The sequence below is a fragment of the Balaenoptera acutorostrata genome, chromosome 15, assembly GCF_949987535.1.
Source record: "Balaenoptera acutorostrata chromosome 15, mBalAcu1.1, whole genome shotgun sequence".
NCBI lineage: Eukaryota > Metazoa > Chordata > Mammalia > Artiodactyla > Balaenopteridae > Balaenoptera > Balaenoptera acutorostrata.
The window spans coordinates 73,914,572-73,941,988 of record NC_080078.1 but is presented as its reverse complement, the minus strand read 5'-3'; the positions used below and the strand labels follow the sequence as shown (position 1 = coordinate 73,941,988).

Sequence of the window (27,417 nt, the reverse complement as noted above, 5' to 3'; positions counted from 1 at the left end):
AGACCCAACGCAGCCAATAAATAAATTAATAATTAAAAAAAAAGAACTACCCGACTATTCTCATTCTTATTTCTAACAACTGAAAGGAAGAAAAGACACTCATCCAAGGATTTAGAAAACATATGCGCCATTTATTTTTTTTATAAACTTTTGTTAAAACACACAAGAGTAAGAAATCTTTTTTGCTTCTTTGCCCCATTGGGTGGCAGTGACAGGGGCTCAGGGGACAGCACAGGACCCAATGGCATCCATACCCACTGGAAGATGCTGATCAGTCTGGCGGGACACAGCCCACTTCCAGAAATGCTCGATGTAAGTTTCAAAATTCATCACAATCAAGGCAAATCACAGAGTGACTTGGCAAAAGTAATTGGCTTGGTCATCACAAGAAATCGAGGGGCGTCCATTTCCGACGGTCTGCTCCCCTTCGTCCACCCTCAGGAGAGCCATGTGGGTTCTCGAAGCTGCTGAGAGCTGCCTAGAGAAGGGGTTGTCTCAGTGGAGGAATTACAGGATCCGTGCTTGCCCTCCCAACCCTCTTTTAGTCCATTAGATCTTATGTTTTAGGACCACGACTCAGGTAGTGAAGAAAAAGAAAAAAGATTTTCCAATGTGGTGTCGTGTCCTCAGTTTAGAGTCAGAAAACTAAATTCTCTGTTTTGTGTTTCCTGCTTCGCAATAACATTATTAAAGTAGAATGGATTTCTCCTCCAGGGAGGTTGATTTGGGGCTGAGAACTAGCCCCCTGGCCCAGAAGATTGTTACTGTTAAAAGCCACTGCTACCCCACCCCACCCATGGGAAATTCTTATCTCAGCTTTGCTCCCATGACAGATAGAGGCCTGGGCAACATTGGGGCGGGGCGGGGGTGGGGTGGGTGGAGGGGCAAAGAGGGGGAATGACAATTACCAGAAATGATTCCAGTTTCCCTACCTTGCCCCAGACGAGTCTGAGCGCCCTGGCTGGGGTTTCTGGGGAAGCGCCCCAGGAATAAGGGGTGGCTGAGGAAGCATGGGGCATCCGGAGCAGGAGACAACCTCTCCTGGGACTGGGGACTTGGCTTGGTGGAGCGGGAAAGCCAACCCTGATAGCACTGGAGATGCGGCAATTGCTCTCGGACATGCTGCCCCAATACCCTTCATGCCTCTTTCACAAAAAGGAACACTCACTAATGGTGAAATCCGGGGGCACTGGGGTGCTGCCTGCATCCACTCAGAAGGGCCACCCCTGGGCGGAGGGTAGGTAGTCAGTCTGACTGTTCACTCTCCTCCCTAAGCACAGCTCCAATCCCAGGACACATCTCTGTAATTCCTACTGGCCAGTGGCACTTTCCAGAATTTTCCCAAAGCCTCCAAAATTCTGCATGGATGAGGTGCTGGCTGTGCCATCCTGGGGTTTAATGGTTCCAGAAGGTACCCTGAGTGATTCTCCACAGAGCAGGTCTCAAGTCCACTCCTTCCTACCTCTCCCTTGCTCCCACACAAACCATCCCACCTCTAGAATGCCAGGTCACATTGGTCGATCTCCCAATGCACCGCTGAATGCCCCTTCCCCAGACTTGGGGAGCGAAGAGAAAAGGGATCCAGGAGCCGTGAATTCTCCTTGTTTATCAGCAAACAGGATTCTGGACCCGAAGTGGACTTTAGTGCAGCCTCAGGCCAATCTTAGTCCTAGGGGTGGGCAGCACTCCTGGAAAGAATGAGCCTTTGGCTTCTGAGGCTGCTGAAGGGGGCAGGAAGTCCCTCTACTCAATCCCAGTGAGGACAGAAGGGCCTTTTCAGAGAAGATTTTCAGCCACCGAGGTTAAGAACTCCTGATCCGGGCAGACCTGGGATCAAGTCTTGACTTGGTCACATACTAGCTGTCTGAGTTCCAGAAAAATGACTTAACCTCTTAGATCTCAATTTCATCTTCACTAACGATCTCTGGGTAGTAGGGAGGATGAGAGGAGATGGTGCAGGTCAAGTGCCTGAAGACAGTGCCGGGAGGAAGCACTTGAGACAGACCCTGTGGAATAATTCCTCCTTGCTGCCACTCTGACCTGAGGTTCACCCATCTGTCTTCTCCATCCCCAGCTTCATCTCTCTCACCTGGATGACATCATCAAGCCCCATCTGATGTCTCCGCTCCCTCCCAAACTTCCCACCTCTGTAGGACTGCGGTCTTCAGCTCCTGAAAGCTCAGCTCACTGCACATCCCTCCCCGGCTACTCACAGCCCGTAGACCCAAGTCGTCAAAGTCTCAGTCTGGCATTCACAGTCCCCAGGCTGTCCAGCGTGCCCCCTCTGCTCCAGACAGGCCCGTCTTTCATCATCTCCCTCCACACCCTCCTTCTTACCTCCCTGCCTTGCCCAGGCTGTTTGCTCTTCTTTGGAACGTCCACCAGCTGGAATCCAGCCCTTCCTTAAAGGCCTGGCGCATAGTCTACCCCTTGCTGCCTTCTCTGACCACTCCAGCCCTCCCCCCAGGTCCCGGCTGCAGTGTCCACCCTGGACTGTTCTCTCATTTTTGGCCGCCTGTAGGGATCAGCATTTTTGGCCGCCCTCTGACTCAAGGGCTCCACTCAAGTCCCTGAAGGAGGAAAGAGCCAGGGGTTAGAGGAGAAATGGCGTCTCCCTTCTCGACAATCTCCTACACTGTGCCTAGCTCCAATCGGTGCTTTTAAAATGTTCCCGGGATGACTGGGGGAGTTGTTTGCAAGTCTTCCTCAGCCTCTGGAGAGGTGGCTTTGGAGATATTAGGATGGCTGAGGAAGGTGACAGTGGCGGTTAGGACAGCAGAACAGGGATGGGTAAGGTGCCACCGTCTGACCCAGCCTAGAAGGGCTCTGTGTCTGACAATGTGGCAGTACTAGGGACGAAGTACCAATCTGAGTGGGGAGGGAGCCATGTTTAAGCAAGGTCTCATGTCGTCTCCAGGCAGCAATCCTTCGGGGGTGAAAAAGTTGGGGTGAAGGATGAAGGGAAGGCAGTGGCTTCGGCAGGAGAAAAGTTGTCCAAGGCAGTGGAGGATGTTTCAACTGGGGTCTCCCCAAGTCACAGCCCCGTCACCAGAGCGGGTAGTGAAGGGTGGCAGTGGGATGTGGCCCGTAGCCCAAGTTCTAGGGCCCTCGCCCTTTCCATTACTGCTCTGGGACTGGCCCTGTTGTCACAGCTTTCTTCACTGTGACCAAGTGACCATCAGGGGCTCTCTGAGGGGGCCGGGGGGCCGGCAGAGCCCCCTCCCCCTAGTGACTTGCTAGATGACTTCCTGCTTGGTGATGGTCGGCTGCGGGATTGCAGAGGGGGGCTTGACGATTGTGGCGATGGCTCCTGGCAGGAGCTTGTAGGGCTCAGACCCCGAGCCACCTGGCGGCGAGGGCTGTGGAGTCTCAGGGGTGGCTGGAGGGATAGAGAGACAGACAGGGGCTGCTCAGAATGCCAGCCCTTTGGGGAGTAAACAAAGAGTCCTGGGAAAGTGCGCCCCCCTCTCTGAGACTTAGTTTACTCTACTACAAAATGAGAGAATTAGACTAGATTCCCTCTAAGGTCTCCTATGGCCCAAACCTTCTGAGTCCCAGATCACCAAGTCTAAGTTCCATGAGGTCTGGAAGGTTGTGGCTGGGTCAGGTTCTGTGGTCAGAACCTTTTGCCCAAGTCCCCATAGCCCCCATCTCTTCCACCATTTGATATGGAGACTTCGGCTGCTGCTCTCAAACCAGGGCCCAAGTTGACTCTCCCTATGGACAATGGGACATGTGACAGGAACATCCTTCCTTGGGGAAAAGGAACAGCAGTAGATGAGACCCAAGGGTCTGGCTAACTGGCTCAAAAAATACCATTTCTTTGATCTTTATGCAGCTGAGTAACAGAAACTAACGGCCCCAGCCCCATTACCAGTTCAGAAAATAATTTTGACTATGACCCACTTGGCCAACTTTATTCAATGGCCAGCTTTCCCAAAGGACAATCTCAATGAAATGCAGCCTCATCTTAGCAGACCACCTCATCCCAATGATAATCTTACTCTTTGAAGAACTTTGCCCAATGACAAACTCACTCTTGTGAGATGTCACCTCAGAGGACAATCTAGCCCAGTGGAGGTTCTCATCCAATGAATAGTCTCACCTAACTGTCTAATGGATAGCCTTACCCAATTGGGCAGTCTTACTTCAATGAACAATTTTACTTAGTGGACAACATCACCTAATGGAACTCTCACCCAATGGACATCCTCACCCAATGGACAGCCTCACCCAGTGGATTGCCTTATCCCAAGGGCCGCTTCAATCACCTCACTGAATAAACAGCCTTCACAATGGACTGTCTCACCCCTCATTCCCTACCCTGGAGCACAGAGAACTGTTTTATCCCATTTCCCATCTTCTAGACCCGACCTTCTCCAGATTCCCTCTTGGGCCCCAACCTCACCCCTTCCTGGGTAAAGCCCAATTGCCCACCTGCCTGCCCCCTGGGTCGGGGCCACTCACACATCTGTCCGTTGCTGAGGTGAGCAGGCATCGTGTTGGCAACAATGACGTTGGTGCCCATGTGTTCCTGCATCAGGTGAGGGTGCAGGGGGTGATGGGCATGAGGTGCATCACTGGAGGACCCTGCAGGTAGAAGGGGTACTCAGTGCGGATGAAGAGTCTGGGATAAAGTCCGTGGGCCTTGAGGCACCATCTTCCTCAAGTGTGGCCGATCAACCTGCCCATCCAATACTGACGGTGCCTATTGGGTTCCTATTTCCAGGTTAGCCCCTATTTCCAGGGGCTTCCATTCCTATCCACAGGCTTCATGAAGGTATGGAGAGGACCCCAAAACCAAGAGAATAAAGTGACTTGAAAGAAACAAGGAGCATCTAAAGAAGCTGTGAGATTATTTAAATATTGCAGCAAGCAGTGTACTGATTACATGTTAATATAATGGATTCAATCAATGGCTCTCAAAGCTCCTTGGTGTGCAAGTCCTTCAACCATTTGGTCCCAACTCACCTTTAAGCCTCATCCCCTACATCTGAAGCCCAAATGACCTACTTATAGCATCGATGTGTCCCCTGTATTGTTCTAGCTCTGTGCTTTTGCTCCTGTGTCACTTCCACTAAAGACGCCTTCTACCTCCCCTTCCCCCGCCCCCCCCCCAATATCCCTAAGTCCAAATTCCAGCTCACATATTTCCTCCTTTGGGAAGCCTCTCCTGATTCTCCCCAGTCCAGTAGTAAGTAAACCTCTCCTTCCTTGGAATTCCCATCGTCATTTATCTGTAACCCATCTTTTGGGAACAATCACTTCTGTCTGTGAGCATTACAATTACAGGTACATTTTTCTTCTCTCTTTGAGGTCCTAGCAAAATGTCTGGAACACAGTAACTGCTTCAAAAAATGTGTCAGAGAATGACAGTACCATATATATAAGGTTTGGTAATAGGCTATGTTCACTAATATGACAATGATGGAATTTTAGGGCTTGCAAGGGGCCTCTAAAGTATACCTGTTTCAATGATAGCTATCAATTATTGAGCACCTATTATGTACCAGGTACTGTTTTACAGCACTTTTCATGTTTGACATAATTTAATCCCCACAACAATCCTGTATAGTGGGTATCATTATTAACCCATTCTACAGATGAGATTATAGGACCCGAAGAGATTATCTTACTCATGTTTATCTGGCAACAGACACAAGCTCCTTCCTGATCCTGATCTCAGTGACACCTGATTCATTATGACCCCATATTCACAGGGTCAAAGTGAGAATGAAATGAGTTACCATATGACAGTGGTTCTCAGCTGGGGGTGATTTTGGTCCCACAGGGGACCTTTGACAATATCTGAATATTTGTCACCACTGAAGGAGTGATACTGGCATATCTTGGGTAGAGGCCAAGCATGTGGTTAAACAAGGTACAGAAGAGCCCCCTCAGCAAAGAATTGTCCAGTCCCAAGTATCCGCTGAGGTTGAGAAACCTCGTCCTTGGCCATCACCGGTAACTGTGTCGCCTCCAAAATCTTAAGTTCAATCATCTTCACTTAGACCCTGCCTCTTACCTTTCCAGCTCACTTCCTCTAGTACCATCACTGCAAAACTTCTTCAGCCCTATTGAGGCTGTCATTTCACTGACCCCCACTTTTCACTATTGTCACCGTCCATATTCCTCTTAGTTCAGCCACGATTCCGTGGCCCATCATTAGGATCACTCCCTTGCAATCATCCTCAGCTATCTCCCAGGTCCCCTTCTTAGCAAAACATTTTCAAAGGGCAGTATACTCTTGCTATCTCCACTTCTCCACTTTCCAACTCACTCACTCTGTAATACCTGCTCCCCGGCCTCAAATCTGGTTTCCTTTCCCATGGTCTTCTGACACTGCTCTCAACACAATCGCCAAGAGCCTCCTTCTCCCTCCTGTGGAATTTAACACCATTAAATGCTCTGTCCACACTAAAATACGCTCTTCTCTTGGATTCTGGGACTCTCCCTGGCTTTTCTCCTATCCCCCTGGCTAGGATTCCTCTATCTCCTTCTTTGGCACCTAGTTTCTGGGACACCACGAAGCTGCCTCTCATCCTCACCTTTGGCCTTGTTTGAGCAACAGAGTCAAACATCCATCTGCCTCCTGGATAACTCAACCCGGATACCTAACAGTCATCTCAAGCTTAACTAAAGTCTAAAATGGATCCCTCACCACCACCATCCCCAGCCTCCAGCTATTTTTTCTCAGTCTTCCCCATCTCAGTAAATTACTCCACCACCATTCCTGTTCCTCAAAGCAAACATGTAGGTTCCATCCTTGACTCTTCGTCTTCCCCTCACCGCCCCCATCTGATCAATCAGCAAATCCTGCGGGTTCTTCCTCCAAATAGATGTTCAAGTTCATCTATGCTGATCAATTTCCAGTCATGCCTTAGTCCAAGCCTCCTTGTCCTTCCCCTGATTGGAGACAGTGACATTTCTCAGGGGTCTCCTGTCTCCACTTTGCTCCCCTGAAATCCACTTTCTACCCAACAATCAGGATAGTTTGTTTAAAACATTAGTCTGATTTTTCAGTCTTCTTATAAGAGTAGTGATGAGAATACAATGCAAATTTCTGACCACAGCCTCTAAGATGATGTTTATGATTTGGTTTCTGCTCAATCTCCACCTTCATCTCATGTAACTCCTCCCGTCTCACAACCTTATCTTTCTTGAAGACACAAGCCTCTCCTGCTTCAGGGCCTTTTGCTCTACATCTCTTGGAATGTTTCTCTCTTGGCTTTTAAATGTTCTCTTTCCTTCCATCAGGTCCGTGGCATAAAAGTCACCACTTCAGTGAAGTCTCCCTTGGCTAACCTATCTAAAGAGGCCTCTTTTCAGTTATACTCTATCATATTACCTGGTTATTTCAAAATCTGTAGTTGCCCTCTTTATTACGTACTTGATAATCATCTGTTTCCACGAGCCTTTATACACAGTGGCAGGCACACGCACACTCATACACACACACTCATACACAACCTCCAGGAGGACAGAATCTTGTTCTCTGTTGAAACTCCAGCACTTAGAACAGTGACTGGAACATGCTAGCTTCTCAGCACCTGAATTAACAGACCATTATCCCCATTTTCCTGATGAGGAAACTGAGGCTCAGGTAGGTAAAGGGATTTGCCGAAAGCTACCGAGTGAGGAAATGATGGAGCTGAGAGGTGAACTCAGGTCTGCCTGAGGCTTGTCTCTTGGAGAGGCGCCCCGCCCACCTCTCATCCCTTCCTGGGCCGGACACCGACCTCCCAGCAGCATCTCCTGCAGCAGGTTGTCGATCTTGGCCATGCCAAAGAGCTTGATGAACTGGATCTGCTCGATCATCTGCCAGGTGATGCTCTGTAGGGTGGGCAGCAGCAGCAGCAGCTCGCCGAAGCGGCCGCGGGAGTCGTACTGGCGGTCGTTGATGTAGTCCTCCAGGCTCACCTGCACCTGGGAACGCAGCCTCTTGATCTTGCCTGGGTCGCTCAGCCCCTTGGCATCTGCAACGGGAGAGCTTGTGCAAGGGAGGCAGTGGGGGCCACCTGGAGCATCTGGGGAGGTGGGACCCAGATGTCCCCTTACTCCTGGGGCCCTGATATGGGAGACCTCGTGGCCCAAGGTCATATAGGGAGTCCCCAGCAGCGCTGGGGCAAGGATTCACGGTCCTCAAGAACCAGAGTGCACTAATGCAAGCTGTAGCTTCCTGGACTCAGGCAGAAAAAGGTTTCTGTCACATTTCCTAAGATGCAGGACTGGGAGAAAGGAGTGGAAGATGGGGGGCAGGACTTCAGGAACACACCCAAGAGGGTACCTTACAACCGTCTCATCTGAAAGATGGGGAAACCGAGGCACGGAACAAGGAAAGGACTTGGCCCAAGCCACACAGCCGCTTGTTGGCAGATCCATGATGTGAATTAGGGCTCCTGACTCCCAGGTAAAGTCCCACCATCCAGACCTCAGCACACACTGCTTCTGCTGCTTTCGAACAGTCTCCCCTCTTCCCTGCTCCCTTGCCTGTGTCGTCTTGGGGTCTCAGCTTAGTTTACACTTCCTTCAGGACGCTGTCTCCATTCCACCCTCCAAAGTCTGCACTCTTAGTGTCCATGGTGTCCCCAAATTTCTGTGGCTCTTCCATCACTACTGAGCACACAGGATGTAACTGTCTCTTCCACTAGACTGTGAGCTCTGTACAGGCAGGCATACATCTCTTTTGTCTTTTTAAACCCACCACTTAGCACCATGTGTTGTCAATATTTGTTGAACAGATAATTAGATGAGAGGATGGGTACATGGACGGAAGGATGAATGAATGAATGAAAAAAAAATCAATGGATACATTCTAGATCCTTAACTAAGAAGGTGATTCAAGGGGTCATCCAATAGTTAACCTCAACCGTCATGGAGGTAATACATTTATTTCCTCTTTTATTTCCTCTTTTATGGATAAAGTAAGCAGCAGAAAGAGAACTTCACCCACATTTCCAGTCCAGGGCTTTCTCTTCTGGGCCACGTTTGCGCATTCTTTCATTCAGTCAATAAATATTTATTGAGCACCACCCACGTGCCCGGCCCTGTCCTAGGTCACCTGCCGGTCCAAGCCAGGTTGCTGACCCTGACTCAGCATCAGTAATCCTGCACATTTTATTGAGCAGTTACTATCCATCTAGCTCCGTGCCAAGCACCACAGGGGATGCAGCCTGGGCCAGGCTCTCGAAGAAACTAGAACTAGAAATCTTACCCCCTCAAGAAACGGGGAATAGCGTGTGGTAGGTAGGAACATGGGCTTGAGAGCTGGATAGTCAAGTTCAAATCCAAGCTCTGCCATTTCCTGGTTGTGTGACCTTGGGCAAGTTAATCGATCTCCCTGTGCCTCAGTGTTCTTATCTGCAAAATAGTGATAATAACAATTCCTACCTCACAAGTAAGAAAGTGAGATCATCCACAGGAAGTGCTTAGAACGGAGCCTTAGTGAGCACTCCATAAGCAGTGCTCATTTCCTCTTTATCACTATTTTTACTAGAGGCGATCTCCATGCAAGGAGGGCCTGGCGCTAAGAACAGCGTCTGGCACACAGTAGGTCCTCTCTAACATGGAAGGAGGGAAGGAAGCCAGCAGGCTTTTGCAGCCCAGGCATCCATCTTGACATTGTGAAATGAAATCACACTTTGCACAAAGACACAACTACAACAACGTTGTATAAAAGTGCAGGTGGAAAGTCAGTAGATGGAATGGGGAGAGTGGGGTGCATTATCTTTATCCTGCTGATGAAGGGTTAGGAGATATTGCCTACAGGTAATGGGACAAGAAATAAAAGCATAAGCTCAGGACATTATAAAGGTGAACAGCAGAGACACTGAAATAGCAAGAAAAATAGATTAGGAGGATGGGGGAGAAAAGATGGGAGCGGTGATAGAGAAAAGTGCAATCCTCAACTATCACAAGAGGAAAAATATGTTCTAAAATGGATAAACCAAGAAATAGAAGGGTTAGCATTTTATTTACAGCTGGAGAGGTAACTGCCAGAAGAAACAGTAAAAAGAATTGGAAATGGTTCCCCCATGGGGAGTAGGCTTCAGACAGGAAAAGTGTGGTGGGGAAGACTACTTCCATTTTAAGTGTGTGTAAATATTATTTTGATAAAATTTTTTTTGAGGGACAGAAAAAAACCAAGCCTCTGGAGTCAGTGCACCCTATCAAGTCATTTCAGCCCTTTGAGCCTTGATTTTCCTCATCTGTTAAATGGAGCTAATAGAAGTGGCCTCTCCTGGTTGATGTACTAAAGAGATGAGGTGGTAAACTCAGGGTACATAACCCAGTAGGAGAAGTTTGACAGAGGGTCTGGAGCATCAGGGGAGGGTGGGAGGTGTGGGCTGTACCTGGGTCAAAGAAGATGATGGCTTTGAGGCAGGCGTACTCATTGTCATCGATCTGCAGCTCCTGAAAGGGCAGCACCAGCTCATCCAGGATGCGCACGGACACACGGCTCATCTCTGCCAGCTCTGGGCAGTGCCGAGGGACGATGTAGTCATTGCCTGGATGGGTTGGGAAGGAGAGGGGATGGGGAAGCCACCTGGGTGTACCCCTCTCCCCTAGCTTTGGACAAGCCCTGCCATTGGCAGTTATAATGCAGCTGGTGCCCATGGGAGAAGGGGCGCGTGGGGATTGTCACGCCCATTTTACAGATGAGGAAGCTGAGGCCCAGATTAAAGGAATGAGTTGCTTGCAGTCATTGGACTGGGCCTGGAGCCTGACTTCCTAGGACCCCTTTCACATCACCCAAGCTCCATCGTTCAACATGACAACAGACCCACAACACTGATGACATTAAAGGGCCACGTGGGAGGCATAAAAGCACCAAGGATAAGGGCTCAGATTCTGGAACTAGACTGCCTGGGTTGAGTCCTGCTTCTACCACTGACTAGCCAGATATATTTGGGTAAATCATTTTCTGTGCCTCAGTTTTTCCATCTATAAAATGGGAATACATTACAGAGCTTACCTCATATGGTCGTCATATTAAAGGAGTTAGTATTTGTAAAGTACTCAGGCTAGGGCTCATGGTGTGCCCTATATAAGCATTTAAAATAATAAACATGCTATGAAGGCGTAGGTGACATAGGCTGGGGGTTTGTGCCATTCCTGGATGTCTTTTGCTCCTACTCCAGAAAGTACATCAGAATGCACATGTTATTCCAGGGCTAACCCTGTCTGTGCTCTAACTTGCATGCTGGGGAATTTAATTCTTCGAGTCCACATTTCTTTGCATCTGAGTGGGGTATCCAGTTGAGAATACTGAGGACAGGACCATTCCTGATCTTTCTCCCTCACTTCTGCACACTACCATGGAAATCTCCCGTGCCCGGGTGTGCTCCGTGCTGGGCACACCCTCTGCAGAGCCCTGGCTGGGCAGGCAGTATCCTCACCTAGAAGCAGAACGTCCTTGAACACCATGGAGCGCTTGGTGGCTCCGAGCAGCAGGTGTTCGCCAGCATGGGCTCTGAGCAGGGCCACCTGGAAGAGAGAAGGGATGGCGTCCGGTGTCCACACCCCTGGGAAGGTGTCCGCACCCCTGGGAAGGCTGCTCCTGGCCAAGTCAATGACCCTGGGCAAATCAGCTTAATGCTCTCCTTGCCTTTACCTGCCTGAATTATAAAATGGGTATCAGAAAACTGCTGCCTTGGGACTTCCCTGGCAGTCCAGTGGTTAAGACTCTGCACTTCCACTGCAGGGTGTATGGGTTCAATCCCTGGTCAGGGAACTAAGATCCCACATGCCGTGCAGTGCGGTCAAAAAACAAAAAAACAAAAAAAAAACAAAAAAAAAAGAAAAAAAGAAAAGAAAGAAAAAGAAAAGAAAACTGCTGCCTTCCTCCCATAACGGATAAAACTGCCTGGAAGGGTAAAGAACATGTGCTCAGAGCCGGGAGACCAAATGCTGAGTCTGTCCTTGAATTGCTGTGTCCGGGGTAGCTAGCTGCTCCCCTCTGGGCCTCATCTGCATGGCTGGTAAAACTGTAACAACACTCTGGGTATGTGGGGTTTTTTTTAGCAGAGACTTAAAAGGCTTTCATCAGACTCTCAAGAGGGTCTACAAACCCAAAAAGTTCTAAAACTTTTAGAGCTTTTTCCGGGGTCCTGAATTCCTACCCATGGATCAGCTATGAAAGATTATGAAGACTGTTTTGTAAAAGCGCAGATTCTTAGGCCCCACTGCCAGAAACGCTGATTCTGTACGTCTGGGGTGGGCCCAAGAATCTGAAATTAACAAGCTCCTTGGTTGATTCTGATGCACCGTTGTGTTTGGGAAATCATTGCTCCAGAAGATCTCCAGGGCATCCACCCACTTGACGCTGGAAGATTCTAGATTCTGAGAAAGCGTTATAAGAATCTGGACATGGATGTTGCTTCCTGAGGCAAAGGTGTGAGCACTGGTCCTTGGCAGGGGATCCGCTTGACCGACCCCTTCCCTACAGAGAGGACAGGGAGGCCTTGGAAGACTGAAGTGTGAGGTGGGAGCTCTGCCAGCGCACAGGAGGACATTGCTTGCCCTTTCAGAACCACCTACTTCAGTGCTTGCATGAGGACCAGAGGATGGGGCTGGTCAAACAGTAGCAGGCTGGTAGCCTCAAGGATCTTATCTGCAAGGTTGGGTTAGGGAGTTTGGAAGTGTTTTAGCAGGCTAAACTAGGAAGCAAAAATGCTTTTATTCATTAATTCATTGGATTGCTGATTCTTGTCGTCATCAAATGTTGAGTGCCTGCTAAGTGCCAGACACTTGTTTGGGGACACAATGGTGAAAGGAAAGAAAAGGAGGGAGGGAGGAGGAGAAAGAAAGAAGGAAGGAAGGGAGGGAGGGAGGGAGGGAAGGAAGGAAGGAAGGGAGGAGGGAAGGAAGAGAGAGAAAGAAAAAATAGATTGATGGAGGGAGGGAGGGAAGAAGAAAGGAACGTGAGGGTCATGTGATAAAGAGCAATGGGGCAAGAGCAACTGCATTCGACGAGGAGATCATAAAAGGCCTCTCTAAGGAGGCGAAGTTGTTCTAAGGCAGGGAGGATACCTGGCACGTAGTAAGCATTCGATAAGTATTTGTTTGAATGAAGCAGGAAGGAATAGGTGAATGGACGAGCCAACTACTTAACATCCTCTCCAGATCGAGCCCCTCCTACAGCCCTGCCCTTACCTCATCTGTTCCCCCATGGTTAAGCCTGGTGAGGGCGACAGGAAAAGAGGAGAAATGGCAAACAGCCTTGGAGGCGAGAGCTCCCTCTCCACGACCAGGGCAAAAGGAAGCCAAAGGATGCTGATTATCGAGCACTTCCTATATGCCAGGCACCATGCAGGACTTTCGTCACTTACCCCAGTGCCTCTGCAATCAAGAGGCAGAAGACCTGGATTCACACCCTGGGACTGCCTTGTTCTGTGACCTTGGGCAAATCGCTCTTTCTCTCCAAGCCTTAGTCCCCTTATCCAATGCTACCCAGCCTTCTAGGTTTCAATGGGTTGATGTCCAAGACAAACCAAGAAGCAAACAAACTTGGAAGGTGGTTCCTGGGGCAATGTCGACAGACAGTGCCCCCAATTCTCCCAGGTGTGCCCCACCCATCTTGGGCAAGATGAGCTCCTTATACACCATGAATGGGGAGCTGGGAACCCTCCTGGCCCTGGGTCTAGCCCCCTAACATGGTGGCTGTTCTGGGGGCGGGCAGGCAGGGGGGTGGTGATGTTAATGATTATTCTGTGTTACTGGCCACCCATCACTGCTCTCTGAGAATGCTCTGAGCCCCAGCCAGGAAGGTTTGGGTGGGAAATTGAGGTTAACAATTGCTTAGCTTGGGGGGGATCTTGTTGCCCTGTTGAGCCCCTGGGAAGGAACAGGAGGGATTAAACATTAATACAGACTCTCCAGCAGAGGGGACCAGGGCCAGAACATGAGGAGCAGGGGAAAAGGCAGGGGCAGCTCGGCCAGGATCCCTGCCTTGTCATCCCTTCCAGAGCAGAGAGGAATCCATGTGAGAGGGCGTCTGATCTAGCCCCCGTATGAGAGTGAGGACCAGCCAAACCAGGGTTTTCACAGCGTGTCCCACCAGGTGATACTAACGTACTCCAGGAGAGCCTGGGCATCAGAAGACTTCGAGAAGCCCTAGGCTTCCTAGAGTTCCATAGCTGCCTTGCCTGAGGACTTCTCAGAAACTTTAATAGACTGACATGTGTTGCCAATCTTTTGTGCAAATGTGCAAAACAGAGAAGCAAATGCACCAGGAGCTGGTACCTGGAACACTATCCATTGGTGTCCCTCAGCTTCCCTTGGAGCTGAGAAGGTGACCCAGTCCAGCTCCTCTTTCCCAAACAGGGAAAGTGTCTGCAGAGGCCTCGGGGGTGCCCTGGGAAGGCGCTACCATTTACAGTATCTCAGAAACTCAATTGCCCTCAGCCCCCACCCCTTCAGCCCCCTTTTTCCCCTGGGACATTTTTTGGTATTCCAAAGAAGATACTTTGGGAAATAAAATGCTGAGTTAAACCATCTTGGTGGGATACAAGGAAGAAACTGACACTTAGGGAGGCCTGCTGTGGCCTGGGACTGTGTAGGTGCCCCATTACATGATTTACGCTTTTCAAATGGTAAGTGGGAGATTGGGATGGACATATACACACTACTATATATAAAATAGATAACTAATAAGGACCTACTGTATAGCACAGGGAACTCTACTCAATACTCTGTAATGGTCTATATGGGAAAAGAATCTAAAAAAAAAAAGTGCATATATGTATATGTATAACTGATTCACTTTGCTGTACACCGAACTAACACAACATTGTAAATCAACCACACTCCAATACAAATTTTTTAAAAATGGCAATGTCCTCAATCCTCCCAACAGCTTTCTGAAGTGGATATTACAAGTCCCACTTTACAGATAAGAAAATGGAGGCTCAGAGAGAGAAAGTAATTTGTCCAGGATCACACAGAGAACCTATCTTAGAGCAAGGGCTCAAGCCCAAACCTCCTGATCCCTGCCCCTGAGCCCCTACCAACATCCTCCCCAGGAGAGCTGCCTGGGGCAGTGGTGCAGTGGCTACTAGCCTGGACTTTGAAGCTTGTCTGCCTGTTCTAATACCACCTGTGTTGGATACTAGCTGTGTGATCTTGAGTAAGTTACTTAACCTCTCTGTGCCCCAGTTTCCTCACCTATAAGATGGTCATAATAGCACTGATCCCCTAGGGTTGTTGGAAGGATTAAATGAGCTAATATTTATAAAGTGATTTAAACAGCTCCAGGCACACATGAGCACTATGTATGTTTGTTAAATAAAATCAAACCAGTCCAAGGCTATATCCCAGGTGGGCCAGCGGGGCCCGCACTGCCTGCAGACCGTGTTCACCCTCACCTGGTCGTCCAAGGGGAGCTCGCAGAAAGCTGGGATGTACTTGGCCCACTCGACAAGCACCAGCAGCTGCTCTTTCATAGACTCACACACATCCGCGATGCTGGCGATCTTCTTTGCCCGAATGTCACCATTGATTCCAGAGACAGGGGAGGTGATCTGGGGGAGAAGAAGGAAAATGCTGGGGATGGCCGGGCCCTCCTTATATTCTCTGTCCCCTGCACAGAGCCCCCGCCCCAGAGAGTTCTCCTGTCTGGAAAAGGGGAGCTGGACTGTGGGTGCCTTCTCAGCTCTGAAGGAAGCTCAGGGAAAACCGGAAAGGGAGGATGATGAGGAGGCAGTTACGGGGGAAGAGGCTCTCTCTGGGCCTTTATCTGCTGCCTGCCCCCTGCCCCCTCCTCCACCAGCTCCTTTGAGCCCCAAGGAACCCCTCAGCCCTAGAGGAGAAGCAGAGCAAAAATCCTCATCCTCATCGGATAAGTGAAGAAACCACTGCCCAGAGAAGTGCTGTGACTTGCCCAAGGTCACACAGCAAGGGGTTGGCTGAGCCCCATGTGCTACTCTGTCCACTTGTGCACTCCTCTTTTCTCTCGGGGCTAAGCTGATCTCAGGCCCTCAGCGAGAGAGAAAACTGCTTGGCTTGCAGAATGCAGGCCCCACAGGGCCCCTGAGTGCCGGCTGTGGGTCTTTGCTACTAAACCAGCTGAGTGACCCTGGACTCAGTTTCCCTTCTGCGATAGCTGAGGGCCCTCCCATCTGCTGCTCCAGGGCCTGGCTGGGGAGGTCAGGGGTGGAGCTGAGATTCCTCTTTGGGGTGAGGGATCCCCAGGTGGGTGGAGGGTCCCCCAGTACCTGCTGGGACAGGACCTCGGCCTGCAGGAGCGCGTTGATGGAGGGCAGGCTGCTGTCCTCGTAGCTTGACCTGCGAGTGCTGATCCGGTCCCGTTCATTCTGGACAGCTGTGAGGAGGCAGAGAGAGGTGGGGGTGGGGGGCTCCCATGCCATGAGGGGTGGCTGAGGAGCAAGGGGAGGTGGTTGAACCCAGAGGGAAGGACTGCAAGGCTGGCCTGGAACAAAGGAAACAGGGTTGGAGGCGGGAGTTGGGGGGGCGCTGGGGAGTGTCCAGGGGGCAGAGCCCAGATCAGCATGTGGGAATGGGCGGAGATGGGTCCTGGCCCAGCTTGTGGGAGAACTTGCCAAGCGCCACAACTGCCCCGCACACAGCAGCGTGGCTATAGGAGTGACCCAGCCATCACTGGAGGCATGCAAGGTCGTGATGACTTGGCAGAGGGCTGAAGGCGGGTCTTGAACTTTGAAGAGGGGATCTGTCTAGATGACAGACTTTCAAGCTCTGTTTTGGAAAAGGATGCCTTTCTTTCCAGATGAAAGTGTATAAAACAAGCAAAATGAATTGCTCTGGGTGACGGAGATGGTCAGGGATTCCTGAGTGTGGAGGCAAAAGGCCTGGACAAGGGGATCTGGAGGCCCCACCTGCCCTGGTGGTCTCAGCCATCAGCAGGAAGTGCATGTGCTCTAGACAAACCTTCTCAGGAGCAGCTCGGCAAAGCTCTGGCTCCCTCCTGACCGACTGCGGGGCTCCCTGCCAGGAACTCAGAGATCCAGGGCCTCCGTCCACCAGGGCCTCACACCCCCCGGGCATCCCCATCCTGGCCTAAGATGTAAGGTGGTCCTCCTGCTGCCCTGGCCTGGCCCTTGGAGTCCGGGGAGCCTCACAGTGGAATGTTTTTGAAGCTGGAAGGAGGGAGGACGAGGTGGCAGGAGACCTGGGCTCCTGTCGGGATTCATCCCTCACTCTCCATGCGCTGGTGGAGGTCACATCCTCTCTCTGGGCCTCGGTTTCCCCAACTATAAGCTTTTCCCTCCAAACCTGCTCCTCGGAGTCTTTCCCATCTCAGCAACAGGCAGGTTCATTCTTCCTCCCAGCCTGGGGGTCTCACTATATGCCTTTTTTCTCACTACCCCATCAGCTCACACTCCAGATTCCATCAGAAATCTTTACAAGATCCATCTGCGGCTCCCACTCTGGGCTGGGCCCTGGGGTAGTTCAGACCCTCCTCACTGGTCACTCTGCTTCTGGCCTTGCCCCTGCAGTCTGTGCACCTCTCGAAAGACAAAGGGATCCCCTAAAACCCAACTCAGGTCATATCCCTCCACTGCTAAAAAGCAGGACCTCCCCATCATACCCGGAGTAAAAAGACAATTGCTCACGGTGGTCCTGTCTCTCCCATCTCGCTTTTATTCTCTCTGCCTGTCAAACCTGCCTCCCCGCTGTTCTGGGACTCACTCGGCCACTCTCCCTCAAAGCCTTCGCCGCTGCTGTTCCCACTGCCTGGAATTCTCTTCCCCCTGCAGCTAAGCTGCTTCTTCTTCATTTACTCATGTCTTTGTGCAGATATCACCGTCTCAGAGACACCTGCTCTGACCATCCTGTCTGATGTGGTAGCCCTCCCGCAGGCTCTGCCCTTTCTCCGGCCTTATTTTTCTTCTTGGTACTTACTCTCTGTTTCTTTCTTCACTCTCTGTCTCTCTAAGAGAAGAAAAGCTCCAGAAAGCCAGAAAATCATCCCTACTGTCCGCTGCTGTAGCCCCAACAAGTAGAACAGAGCCTGGTGCACAGTAGGTGCTCAATAAATATCTGTTGAGCGGCTGAAAGAAGGCGCAGGATGAGACAAGCCCTGGTTCTTGGGCACATCCTATGCACCATTTCTCAATGGAACGTTGACATTCCCACTATTCAACTCTCTCCTGAGTTCACACATTGTTGAAATCAGAGAATGAAAGTCAGATAGTGTACAGGGAGCCCGGGAATTTAGTGGGATATGATAGAGGTCCCAAGGTAAGAAATCTCCTCTCCCCAGACCCACCATCCTGGACGGAGGCCAGCTCCCAGCACCGCTCCCCTGCCCGAGTCCCGCCCCGCCCGCGACACCCCTCCCATGGCTACCAGCCCGCACCCACCAGGGCGCCAAGTGGCGGCCTAAGAAAAGGGCTGCTGTCAGCAGCTGGGGATTGGGCTCCTCAAGGTTAGGCCCGTGTTATCAGTGCCCGGCGCGAGCTCAGTCACGGAATGATGTTTTCCAAATGTTTGCTCAGTATTAGCAGGGTCGGGGACCTAAGGTAACTTCTATTGAATATTAACCGGCCCGGGCAGAGGCGGAGAGGAGGACGAGCCTGTCTTCCGAGAGAACCCCTGAGTCGGGGCGTAGGGGGGTGCTGGGCCGGGGTTCCCAGGAAGGGCCTATCAGACGGCCCCTGGTCTACAGCCAGCTTGTACCTCCTGCACCCTTGGCTCTGCGTCCTGGGCTGGATTTCCGACGCCAGGAGTCAGACATTTGTCCTGGGTCTGCCAGCAGGGGCCCAGGCAGGTGTAGGTTCAGAGGAAGAAATTTGAGACCGGTTGTTGAGCCCACTGATTCGCCAGATTTCTTCCCAGAGTCTTTGTTCTTTCAGAGAACCCACTTCTGACCACCGTGGAATAGCCTCTGGCCAAACTTATAAGACTTTGAGATTTAGAGCCCTTCCCTGTGGTCGAGAGGAAGTTTCAGGAATCTAGACCGAGAAGGTGGCTCCCAAGGCCATCACTACTAGTTTTCATCCAGGGACCTTGGTGTCTGCTCAGCTCTGGGGAGCCTGAGCTCTAGTCCTGCCTTCCCCCACCCCCGAGCCAATCACATCACCTGTCTGGCCTCAACTTCTGCATCTGTAAAATGGGGAGGGGGTAGATCTGATGACCTCATATACACCTGACTGGTCTATAAATGCTACGTTTGCGGCCCATACCTTCCTGTCCTCAGGGACAACTTTTGAGTTTTAATCCCTGGATCTTCCTAAGGCCAGCGAGGAAGGGAAATAAAAACTGGTCCCAACTCTCCTGATCACTGGGGCTTCCACTGAGAATCTCTCTTGGCTTTGAGAACCTCCCACCAGGCCGAGGAGGGGTGTTGGAACTATAAGACTTAGGTAGAGCTAGTAATGTCCTGACTTCCCAGAACTTGACCACAGTGGCAATGGAACACGTTGCTACCCTGGCCTGTTCTCAAAGCAACCAAGCAACTGCATGTGTCATGATCTCCTGGTTAACCCAAGCATGTAAATAAGCACCAACCTTTACTAGCCCACACTCACTTGCTATCGGTCGATTCTCCTATCCTCCTGGAGTAACGCCACTTTCTCCAAGACAAGAAGCCATTGGCTACTCTCAAGGCTAAGCTATGGCAGAATGGCTGGGGGCTCTCCCTCCCCTTCCAGGAGCCAGGATCTGGGCCTGCTGCCTCTGTGGCAGCTCAGTGGGAGGATCAGGGAACAAACACACATGTCCTGGTGGGCAGTATGTACTTGTACAGGTAGATCAGTGGGCGTAAAGCTAGACTCACAGAGCTGGAAGGGTTCATTATCCACCCCTGTCATTTTATAGATGTGAACACTGGAGCCCAGATGGGGCAGAAACTTCCTCAAAGTGACACGTGAAAGTGACTCTGAATGTTTAACAAGAGACATCTATAAAGACCATCCAGATGCAGGACCAGGCTACCTGCAGCCTAGGAAGGTAGCCATCCGCTCAGGTGAGCTGCCAACCTTTCTCCCACCTGCCTGTCACAAGGCCTGGAATTTTAACACGAGAGATTCATTCTCTCAAACCTAAAATCTTAGGCTGTTGGGGTGATAGAATCACTGGCTCTTAGAGCCCTAGACTGTTTGGCTCTTAGACTATAGCTCTCAATCTTTTTCTTGCCTCCAGCTGTTCATACATGCCTCGTAGTCTCATTTATAACATTTCTTTCTTTCTTTTTTTTTTTTTTTTTGGCCACGCTGCGCAGCATGTGGGATCTTAGTTCCCCGACCAGGGATCGAACCCGCGTCCCTGCATTGGAAGCACGGAGTCTTAACCACTAGACCACCAGGGCAGTCCCCCATTCATAACATTTCTCATTCCACAAAGTCGTTCTCAAGTTCAAGGTGAGAGTGGCTCAATCCCATTGATAACTGGGTAAGGGGAGAGCAGGGGGGCATCTGCCTTTTGAAAAAGGCCCTCCCCGACTTTGAGGATAACTGAGGTCTGGATGAGAGAATTGTGTTGCTGCGAGCCGGAAGGGGCCTTGGAGACCACCCACTTCTTCATGAGGATCACAGGCCCAGGTTTCCCAGCAGAGCTAGTGAACTTTAAGGGCTCTGTAGGGAGGAGACCCAGAAGATATTTCCCAGGGAGGGAGAAGAGAAAACAGGGGCTCAGAGGTAGAGTCGGGGAGGGGAGACAAGCAAAGCCAAGTTCCCTTCCTTCTCAGTCTGCCCGGGGAAGGCTGGGTCCCAGGATCCTGCTGCGGGGGAGGGTGTGGGGGGTGCGTGTGTGTTTGTACAGAACCAGACCAAGGGTTTTGGCTGCTGTGCCACAGCTGCGGGCTGGAAGTGAAGGTCTGGGAGCCAGTCCCAGGGCTGGGAAAAGGGAGTTGAGCAGAGAAGGAGACAAAGAGATTTGAAAATGAACTCAAGTTACCCAGAGAAGCGGTTAAAAGATGTTTGCCTCCTGAGCTTAGGCTGAAAAACTTTTAAACATTCCTGGGGTCCGGAGGGCACAGTAGGCAGCATTGAGGGATTGTCCAAACAGCAATGAACTCGGGTGCAAAGCTCTGGGTTCAAACCTCAGAGCTTGTCTGACCAGCTGCGGGGCCTTGGGCAAGTTGCAGAACCATCCTGGGCCTCAGTTCCCTCGTCCATGAAAAGCGGGAAGGATAATAGTGCCACACAGGGCTGTCATGAGAACGGAAGGAACTATCAACTGTGGAAACGCCCAGCCAGGGCATTGGTATCTGCTGGTGGCAGGAGGCCAGGGAGACCCGAATAAACATTGTGCCCCAGCGTTCCCATCCTCCTCCACCCAGGATGAGTCTGGGGCCTTGTTCCCTTTTCCTAGAATGGGAGGACACTGGGTCACCTGATGCCCAAGAAGGAAGATTAAGAAACTGCCTGGGGAGGGAGCTCAGGTATAGAACTCTCCCACCCCCGCCCCCATTCCCATTTGCTGAGTCTGGGTGGTGGGTCCATGGATGTTCGTAGTGCCATTCTCTACACTTTTCCTAATGTTTGCAATAGTATATTAAGAAAAAAACACCCGACTCGGCTGCCTTGTGTTGGTAAAGGCAGGCAGGGGTGGTGGCGCTGGGAACCTGAGTAGCTGAAAGTGGGAGCTTATCTCTTGGAATCTTTCTCAAGACCAAGCCCAGCCCCTCCCTATGGTCAGATTTTCAGGCCCTCCCTCCTCTCAGCCATTAGCCAGTCACCCTGGGGCCTGTCACCAAGTCATAAAGTTGTGGCCGCAGTTGTAAACGGCTGCCGGGAGCTTGTGGGTGCAGGTGGGACAGTGGGGCGGCAGCGGGAGGGCCGAGGCTCACCTTCCTTCTTCATGCCGGCCCGGAAGCACTTCTTGAGCCTGCAGTAGCGGCACTGGTTCCTCTTGTCTTTGTCCACCACGCACTGCCGGCTGAATCTGGGGAGGGCTTTGGACGGTTGGGTAGAGAAGAGACAGCCTTCCCCCTCCCAGGTCTGAACCAGGATCCTGGCCATCTGGTTGACCTCCAGCCTCTTTGTTCGAACCTTTCATCCCAGGGGTTCTGCTGCTAACCAACCAGGAGCTGGAAAGGCCCTATGGACTCTCTGAGAGCCCAACCCTGTCCCGCTAAACATGGGGAAACTGAGGCTCAGAGAGGTGACCCATGGCCTCAGATCACTCAGCTGCAAGTACAAGGCACTGCTATTTCCAGCATATCCTATAAAATCCCAGAGCCCAGAGTGGGCTCCTGATTGTGGATCAGTGTCAATACTTGGTCCACATAAGCCACATTCTGGGGGGGGGATATGGAATAGAGGCAGTACCCACAGTGGTTATGGGTGGGACCCTGAGTGTCAATCTGGGATCTGACATTGATTCAAGCTGGGTGACCTTGGGTAAATTCCTAGTCCTCTCCAAGCCACAGCTTCCTCATCTATAAAATGAAAATAATAATAGTAACGACCACAGAGGGGTGTTGACAGGTGAAAATGAGATAATTACCTTAATGGGGCTCAGCACACAATCTGTTCATAGTAAGGGCTCGTAACTGACAGCTACCATTATTTTATTATTGTTGTTACCCAGAATGTGAGACGCTTTGAAGGAGGGATCTCCAAGGCCTTGAGAGAGGTGGAAAGGCTGGGGCCAATCCCCTATTTGCCCCAGAAAAAGCACCAAGTTGGGGGATGGTCCTCATCCTCTGAGGCTTCAGAGAAGGCTTGATCCTAAACCTCATGGGTCCCCATTTGCTAAATGGGAAAAATAACAATGAGTTTCTGGGAACAGGTAATACAGGCAAAGACTCAGTATGGTGCCTGGCACATAGTAAGTACTCAATAAATGTCAGTCAATGGCTTTATGATCTATAAATGAAGTTTCTAGAATAGATGTTCCCATCTGGATCTGCAAGGACTAAGAAATCAGAGGAGGCTTGAAGGGCTTGAAGGGCAGATGCCTCTGGGACCTATTCAGAGAGAGGACAGGCCCGGGGGGACATTAGCCCAAGTGCACCCATTTCCCAGCTGGAGAAATCAAGGTTCCTCACCTGCAGGAGTACATGTGGTTCTTTCTTACACTCCTCCGGAAGAAGCCCTTGCAGCCGTCACAGCTTGAGGCACCATAGTGTTTGCCTGTGGCCCGGTCCCCACAGATGGCACACAGGGCGCTGACACCCAGGCTGTTGGGGGCATTGAGGTTGGCACCTTCTGATGGGGATGTGTCTGCACCACAAAAGAAAAGAGTGAGGACACAGGAGGGGCAGAAAGTCACCTCCCGGAGGCCCTGCTCTCCTGGTGGTTTAGATTCAGAAACTGATATGAGCATTGTGGGGATCTCCCCAGGGCTTCAGCCTCAGCTACACCCAGGTGCTGTTATACTCCCTCCAAGAACTTGGGCAAGTTCCTCGGCATTTTGGAACCCCCATTTTGCATCTATAACTTAGGGATGGTTGTGACACTGACTTCACAGAGTTGTTTGCAAAGGTCTGCTCCTCCCCATCGTGGAGACCGCTAGCCCCAGCTTTCTCTGGGAAGGAATGAAAACCTGGCTGTCTCCTAGTATGCATCCAACCCTTGTAGACCCTGATTGGCTGGGCGGAGGGGACCGTGGGAGGGGCAAATATTCCCCCAGCATCTGCCCAGAACCAGGTCCTGTTCCTCATTCCTCACTGAGTGAACAGGTCTGGGTGGCTCTCAGCTTGGTACCCAGGGGCCCTGAAACTCTCCCAGGGAACAGGAAGACATACATCAAGGACAGTGGCTCGTTTGCCCTCCTGGGAGGATCATGGCAAGGATCTGAGCACCTCATAGCAAAAGCTACTGCATCTATGTAAACGTGAAGAGGGGAATAAGAGGCAGGTGGCTGGGGTCCTGGGTACTAGTATTGCTACCAACTTGCTTGTGGCCTTGGGACAAGCTCCTTTTCCTTGCTTCAATTTCCCCTGGGCCTCAGTTTCCCTAACTGCAAAGAGGGGCAGTTTGACTGGTCCAGTTGTTTTCAATTTTTTTTTAATTTCAGCAGCTGAACCCTCTTTTTTGTAAGCAAATCTTCCACCAAGGATAGACCTCTTAGAGAAGATGACAAACACTATTGACCATCTCCCCAGAAAAATGCCTACATACACACATCACACAAAGTCATACACACACGTGTTTTCATAGAAACCCTGAATCCAATCTTGAATTCCTAGGGAACATCTAGCTAAGAACTGGAGAGGGATATAGTGCTGTAGTTAAGAGCACAACCTCTATGGCCCTTCTGCCAAGTTTAAATCCTAGCTTGCCCACCTCTTAGCCGTGTGACCTTGGCTGCATTAATTTACTTCTCTGTGCCTTCATTTCCTCACGTGTAAAACGGGGAACATGATAATCCCTAGGTCTGTTATGAAGATTCAGTGAATCAATATATGTGAAGTGCTTGGCACATAACAAGCACTGTATCAGTGTTTGTGAAATGAAAACTTTTCTGCAGAAGAAAACTCTGGGAGCAGATGACTTCCAGCCTCCAAGCACAAGGGACATCTCATTGCTGCTGTGGCCTAGCTGAACATCACCTAGACTCCCGAGGGTGCCCAGGAGCGCGGCCCCCTCCACTTGGTGAATTATTCCTGGAGATGGGGATAATTGTTAAGCTGCGTTGGTGCCCTTTCTCCCTCAGCCTTGCCTCCTCCAACCCCCAGGAGAGCTGACCCCACAACTCAGGCGGAGGCTGGGGGAAGGGGCTCCCATATCCTGGGCAGGATAGGCTGGGTGATGCCAAGTATATCACCCCACTCCCGGGGTCAGCTGATGGCTCCCATTCTCCAGGTGAGAACATCAAGTCTCGGAGAGGACAGGACTTGCCCAGAGTCATCACATTGCTGTTAAGTAGAGGAACCAGATTTATGGTCCAGGTGTGAAGGCCAGTGCTGGCCTCTGGCCAGTGCTGTCCTTATTGGGGTGTCTGCTTGGGCCTCTGATAAACAAGAACTTCTGCCACTTCTGAATCAAGAGTGGGAGGCAGGTAGGGAGCTATCTTTGGAGCCTTCAAGCCTCCAGCCCAGGATGTATGCAAAAGATAACCCCAACTCTCAGCCCGCTTCAAACTCCAAGGGACTCTTCTTAGACATGCTCAGAGTTCCTGAGACGACTCATGCGGGGCCAGGACCAGTTACCAGCGCTAAGCACTCAGGTGCCTTATCTTATTGGATCTTCTGGTTAGCCCTGGGAAGCAGGTGCTATGATTTACTCCCATTTTACAGATGAGAAAACTGAGGCTCAGAGAGGAAAATGGTTTGGCAAGTTCACACAGGTGGAAGGATTTATGCCAGAATTTGAGCCCCGATCTTTCTGGCTCCAGAGCTGGAGGCTGTTCTGTCTTCAGGACAGCCAGTAAGGAGCCTGGCTTCTGTCTCAGGAACACACAGTTCTCGGGAGCTGGAGATGTGCGCTTTGAAGGGGTGATGGGGGCAGCCCAGGGCTGGGCGGTGACCAGGTGTGGCAGCACACACTATCCCTCTGGGGTCACACAGACCCTGCCTAGTGCAGCAGCTTCTTGTTTACCATTTCCTGTGTGTTTTCCCCTCAGTTCCCTCACGTGATCCCCGGACACTCCCAAAAGCCGGCCGGCCAGCAGGCCTCAGGTGACTAAGCCCATTTGTAGAATATACAGAGGCCAGGAGAGGGGAGGTGACGTGCCCAAGGTCACACAGTGAGTGAATGGCAGGGGGAGGCGAGCAGCTGGTAAGACTGACCACGGGCAGTGCCCACTGACCACGGGCAGGGCAGACACCTCTCCTTGGCTGAGCTGAGCTGACCCAAGTTCTACAGACCTCAGCTGAAGCCGCAGAGCCATGGAAGGAAGGCAGGTGGAAGGCCAACCTCGACCAGCTGCCCCCTCTCCTCTGAGGCTGGCCTTCGACCAGTCATGTCCCAGCATCCTGGCTTCCAGGCCTCCTCCCTTCCCCCATCTCTTTGTGCAGGAGACCCCCCCCCCCAACCTTCAAATGTGCTCTATGGGAGCGTATGTATAAACCTGGGGAGAGACACATAGGCAACACAATCTGCTCTGAGACAAATGGACCTGTTGCTGATGTGAATCGCATTTGTCGAATGGCAACCCTGCACATCACGTGTACACAGTCACATGTGCTCTGGACCCCCGAGGGCAGGGAAGCGCACGCATACACAAGCAGGTATAAACAGGGGCACGAGACAGGATGCCCAAACGGGACATACACCCAGGGAGCTCGGGGCACACAAACCAATCCACATCCACAGACCACGTGTGCAAACATCCACAGACACACGTACACACACTCGTCACCGCTCACGGACATAAGACAAACACAGGCATCCCTAGGGACACCAACAAACACAGACCCACTCAGTGAACAAATGCAACTAGAAATAAGACACAGAACACGCACACACAGACAGGCGAACACAAACACGCAAGTGGATTCCCGGAAACACACGTTTGCAACACACTGCCACCTGCCCACACGCGTACACGGAAACTCACGCACGCCAAGAGGAGGTCACGATCGCACACCAGCGCGCGCGCACACGGCACACGCACTGCTGATCCGCGTCTCATTTAGCAAAACCTCCCTGAGAACTCCATGTTCTCTAAGTGGGGCGTTCACCCCAGGAAAGTCCCAAAGATGCCCCGAAACCCAGCCGTGCCGCCATCCACCGTCCCCAGGGACAGGACACACCTTTCCATCTCTCGGGACCTAGGCCCAAGGGGTTCAAGAAGGGGCCATGCTGGACCAGTTACTGGAGCTGGACGCCCAGAGGAAGCTCCCCATCAAGTCCCCGCTCCCAGTGACACGCTGAGCGGGGACAGCTTTGGTAACAGGGACCACAGGGGCCTGGCAGGAATACCTGGGACCTACTTTTGCTGAAGATTTGCCCTTGCAGCACCCCCCAACCCAGAATACCTCTGGTCACTGTACCTGGGCACACCTGCTTCACCTGGCAACACCTGTGCTCTCACCTATGGGACCAACGTGCTGATCAACCATTCTCCTCCCAGTCCCAAATTGAGTGCTGAAGGCTCGCTCCCGTACCTGGGCATATCTGCCCCCAACTGGCACACCTGGGCACACCTGCCCCCACCTACCATTGCCCATCGTCAACACCTGCACATTCTCAAACTCCAGGGTGGTGTAGGCTGGGTCCAGCGCAGCACTGTAGTCGGCCATGTCCATGTCGACAAGGGTTTTGGAGAGGCGCATCCTCCCCTCTTCACACCTCGGCCACCTGCCCTGCCCAGGATGCCCACCCCGAAGGCTCTGGGCCGAGCCCCAGCCCCCGCCCTCCGCCCTCCCACCGCCTCCTCCCAGGTGCCCTCTCTGCCTTCCTGCGTTTCAAACTGTCCTCTGGGAGGATCTGCCGGGAGTCTCGGCCTAGCCCCTGCGAAGGGGTGGAGGCTCTGCCGGGGAGGGTTGGGGGTTAATGGTTAATCGGCTCCCCCACTGGTGGACCGGCTTGGGCGGGGCCACAGGGA

At 51.5% G+C, this 27,417-nt stretch overlaps 1 protein-coding gene across 2 annotated transcripts; it reads right to left on the bottom strand.

The window, feature by feature from the left end:
* Positions 1-110: 110 nt before the first annotated feature.
* Positions 111-27,212, bottom strand: HNF4A (hepatocyte nuclear factor 4 alpha). 2 transcript variants are annotated; one of them, XM_007193092.2, is made up of 10 exons: positions 27,031-27,212; positions 22,973-23,147; positions 21,770-21,864; positions 16,215-16,321; positions 15,366-15,521; positions 11,400-11,487; positions 10,353-10,508; positions 7,740-7,976; positions 4,438-4,590; positions 111-3,379 (listed from the first exon to the last, which is right to left on the bottom strand). In XM_007193092.2, the coding sequence occupies exons 1-10, from the start codon at positions 27,143-27,145 to the stop codon at positions 3,237-3,239; spliced, it is 1,425 nt and encodes a 474-aa protein (XP_007193154.1). In that variant the 5' UTR covers positions 27,146-27,212; the 3' UTR covers positions 111-3,236. The 2 variants fall into 2 exon arrangements, with proteins under 2 accessions (XP_007193154.1, XP_007193155.1); XM_007193093.2 differs by having other exon boundaries at positions 4,468-4,590.
* Between the last annotated feature and the right edge of the window lie 205 nt (positions 27,213-27,417).

What these genes read in the sequence shown, in the direction of transcription:
- HNF4A (XM_007193092.2), bottom strand. Translation starts at nt 27,145, where the DNA reads ATGCGCCTCTCCAAAACCCTTGTCGACATGGACATGGCCGACTACAGT. An exon ending in CCGAGGTCCTGTCCCAGCAG is followed by an intron (nt 15,522 to 16,214) that starts GTACTGGGGGAC and finishes CTTCTCCCCCAG; the next exon opens with ATCACCTCCCCTGTCTCTGG. An exon ending in GCAGGAGATGCTGCTGGGAG is followed by an intron (nt 4,591 to 7,739) that starts GTCGGTGTCCGG and finishes TTCTACCTGCAG; the next exon opens with GGTCCTCCAGTGATGCACCT.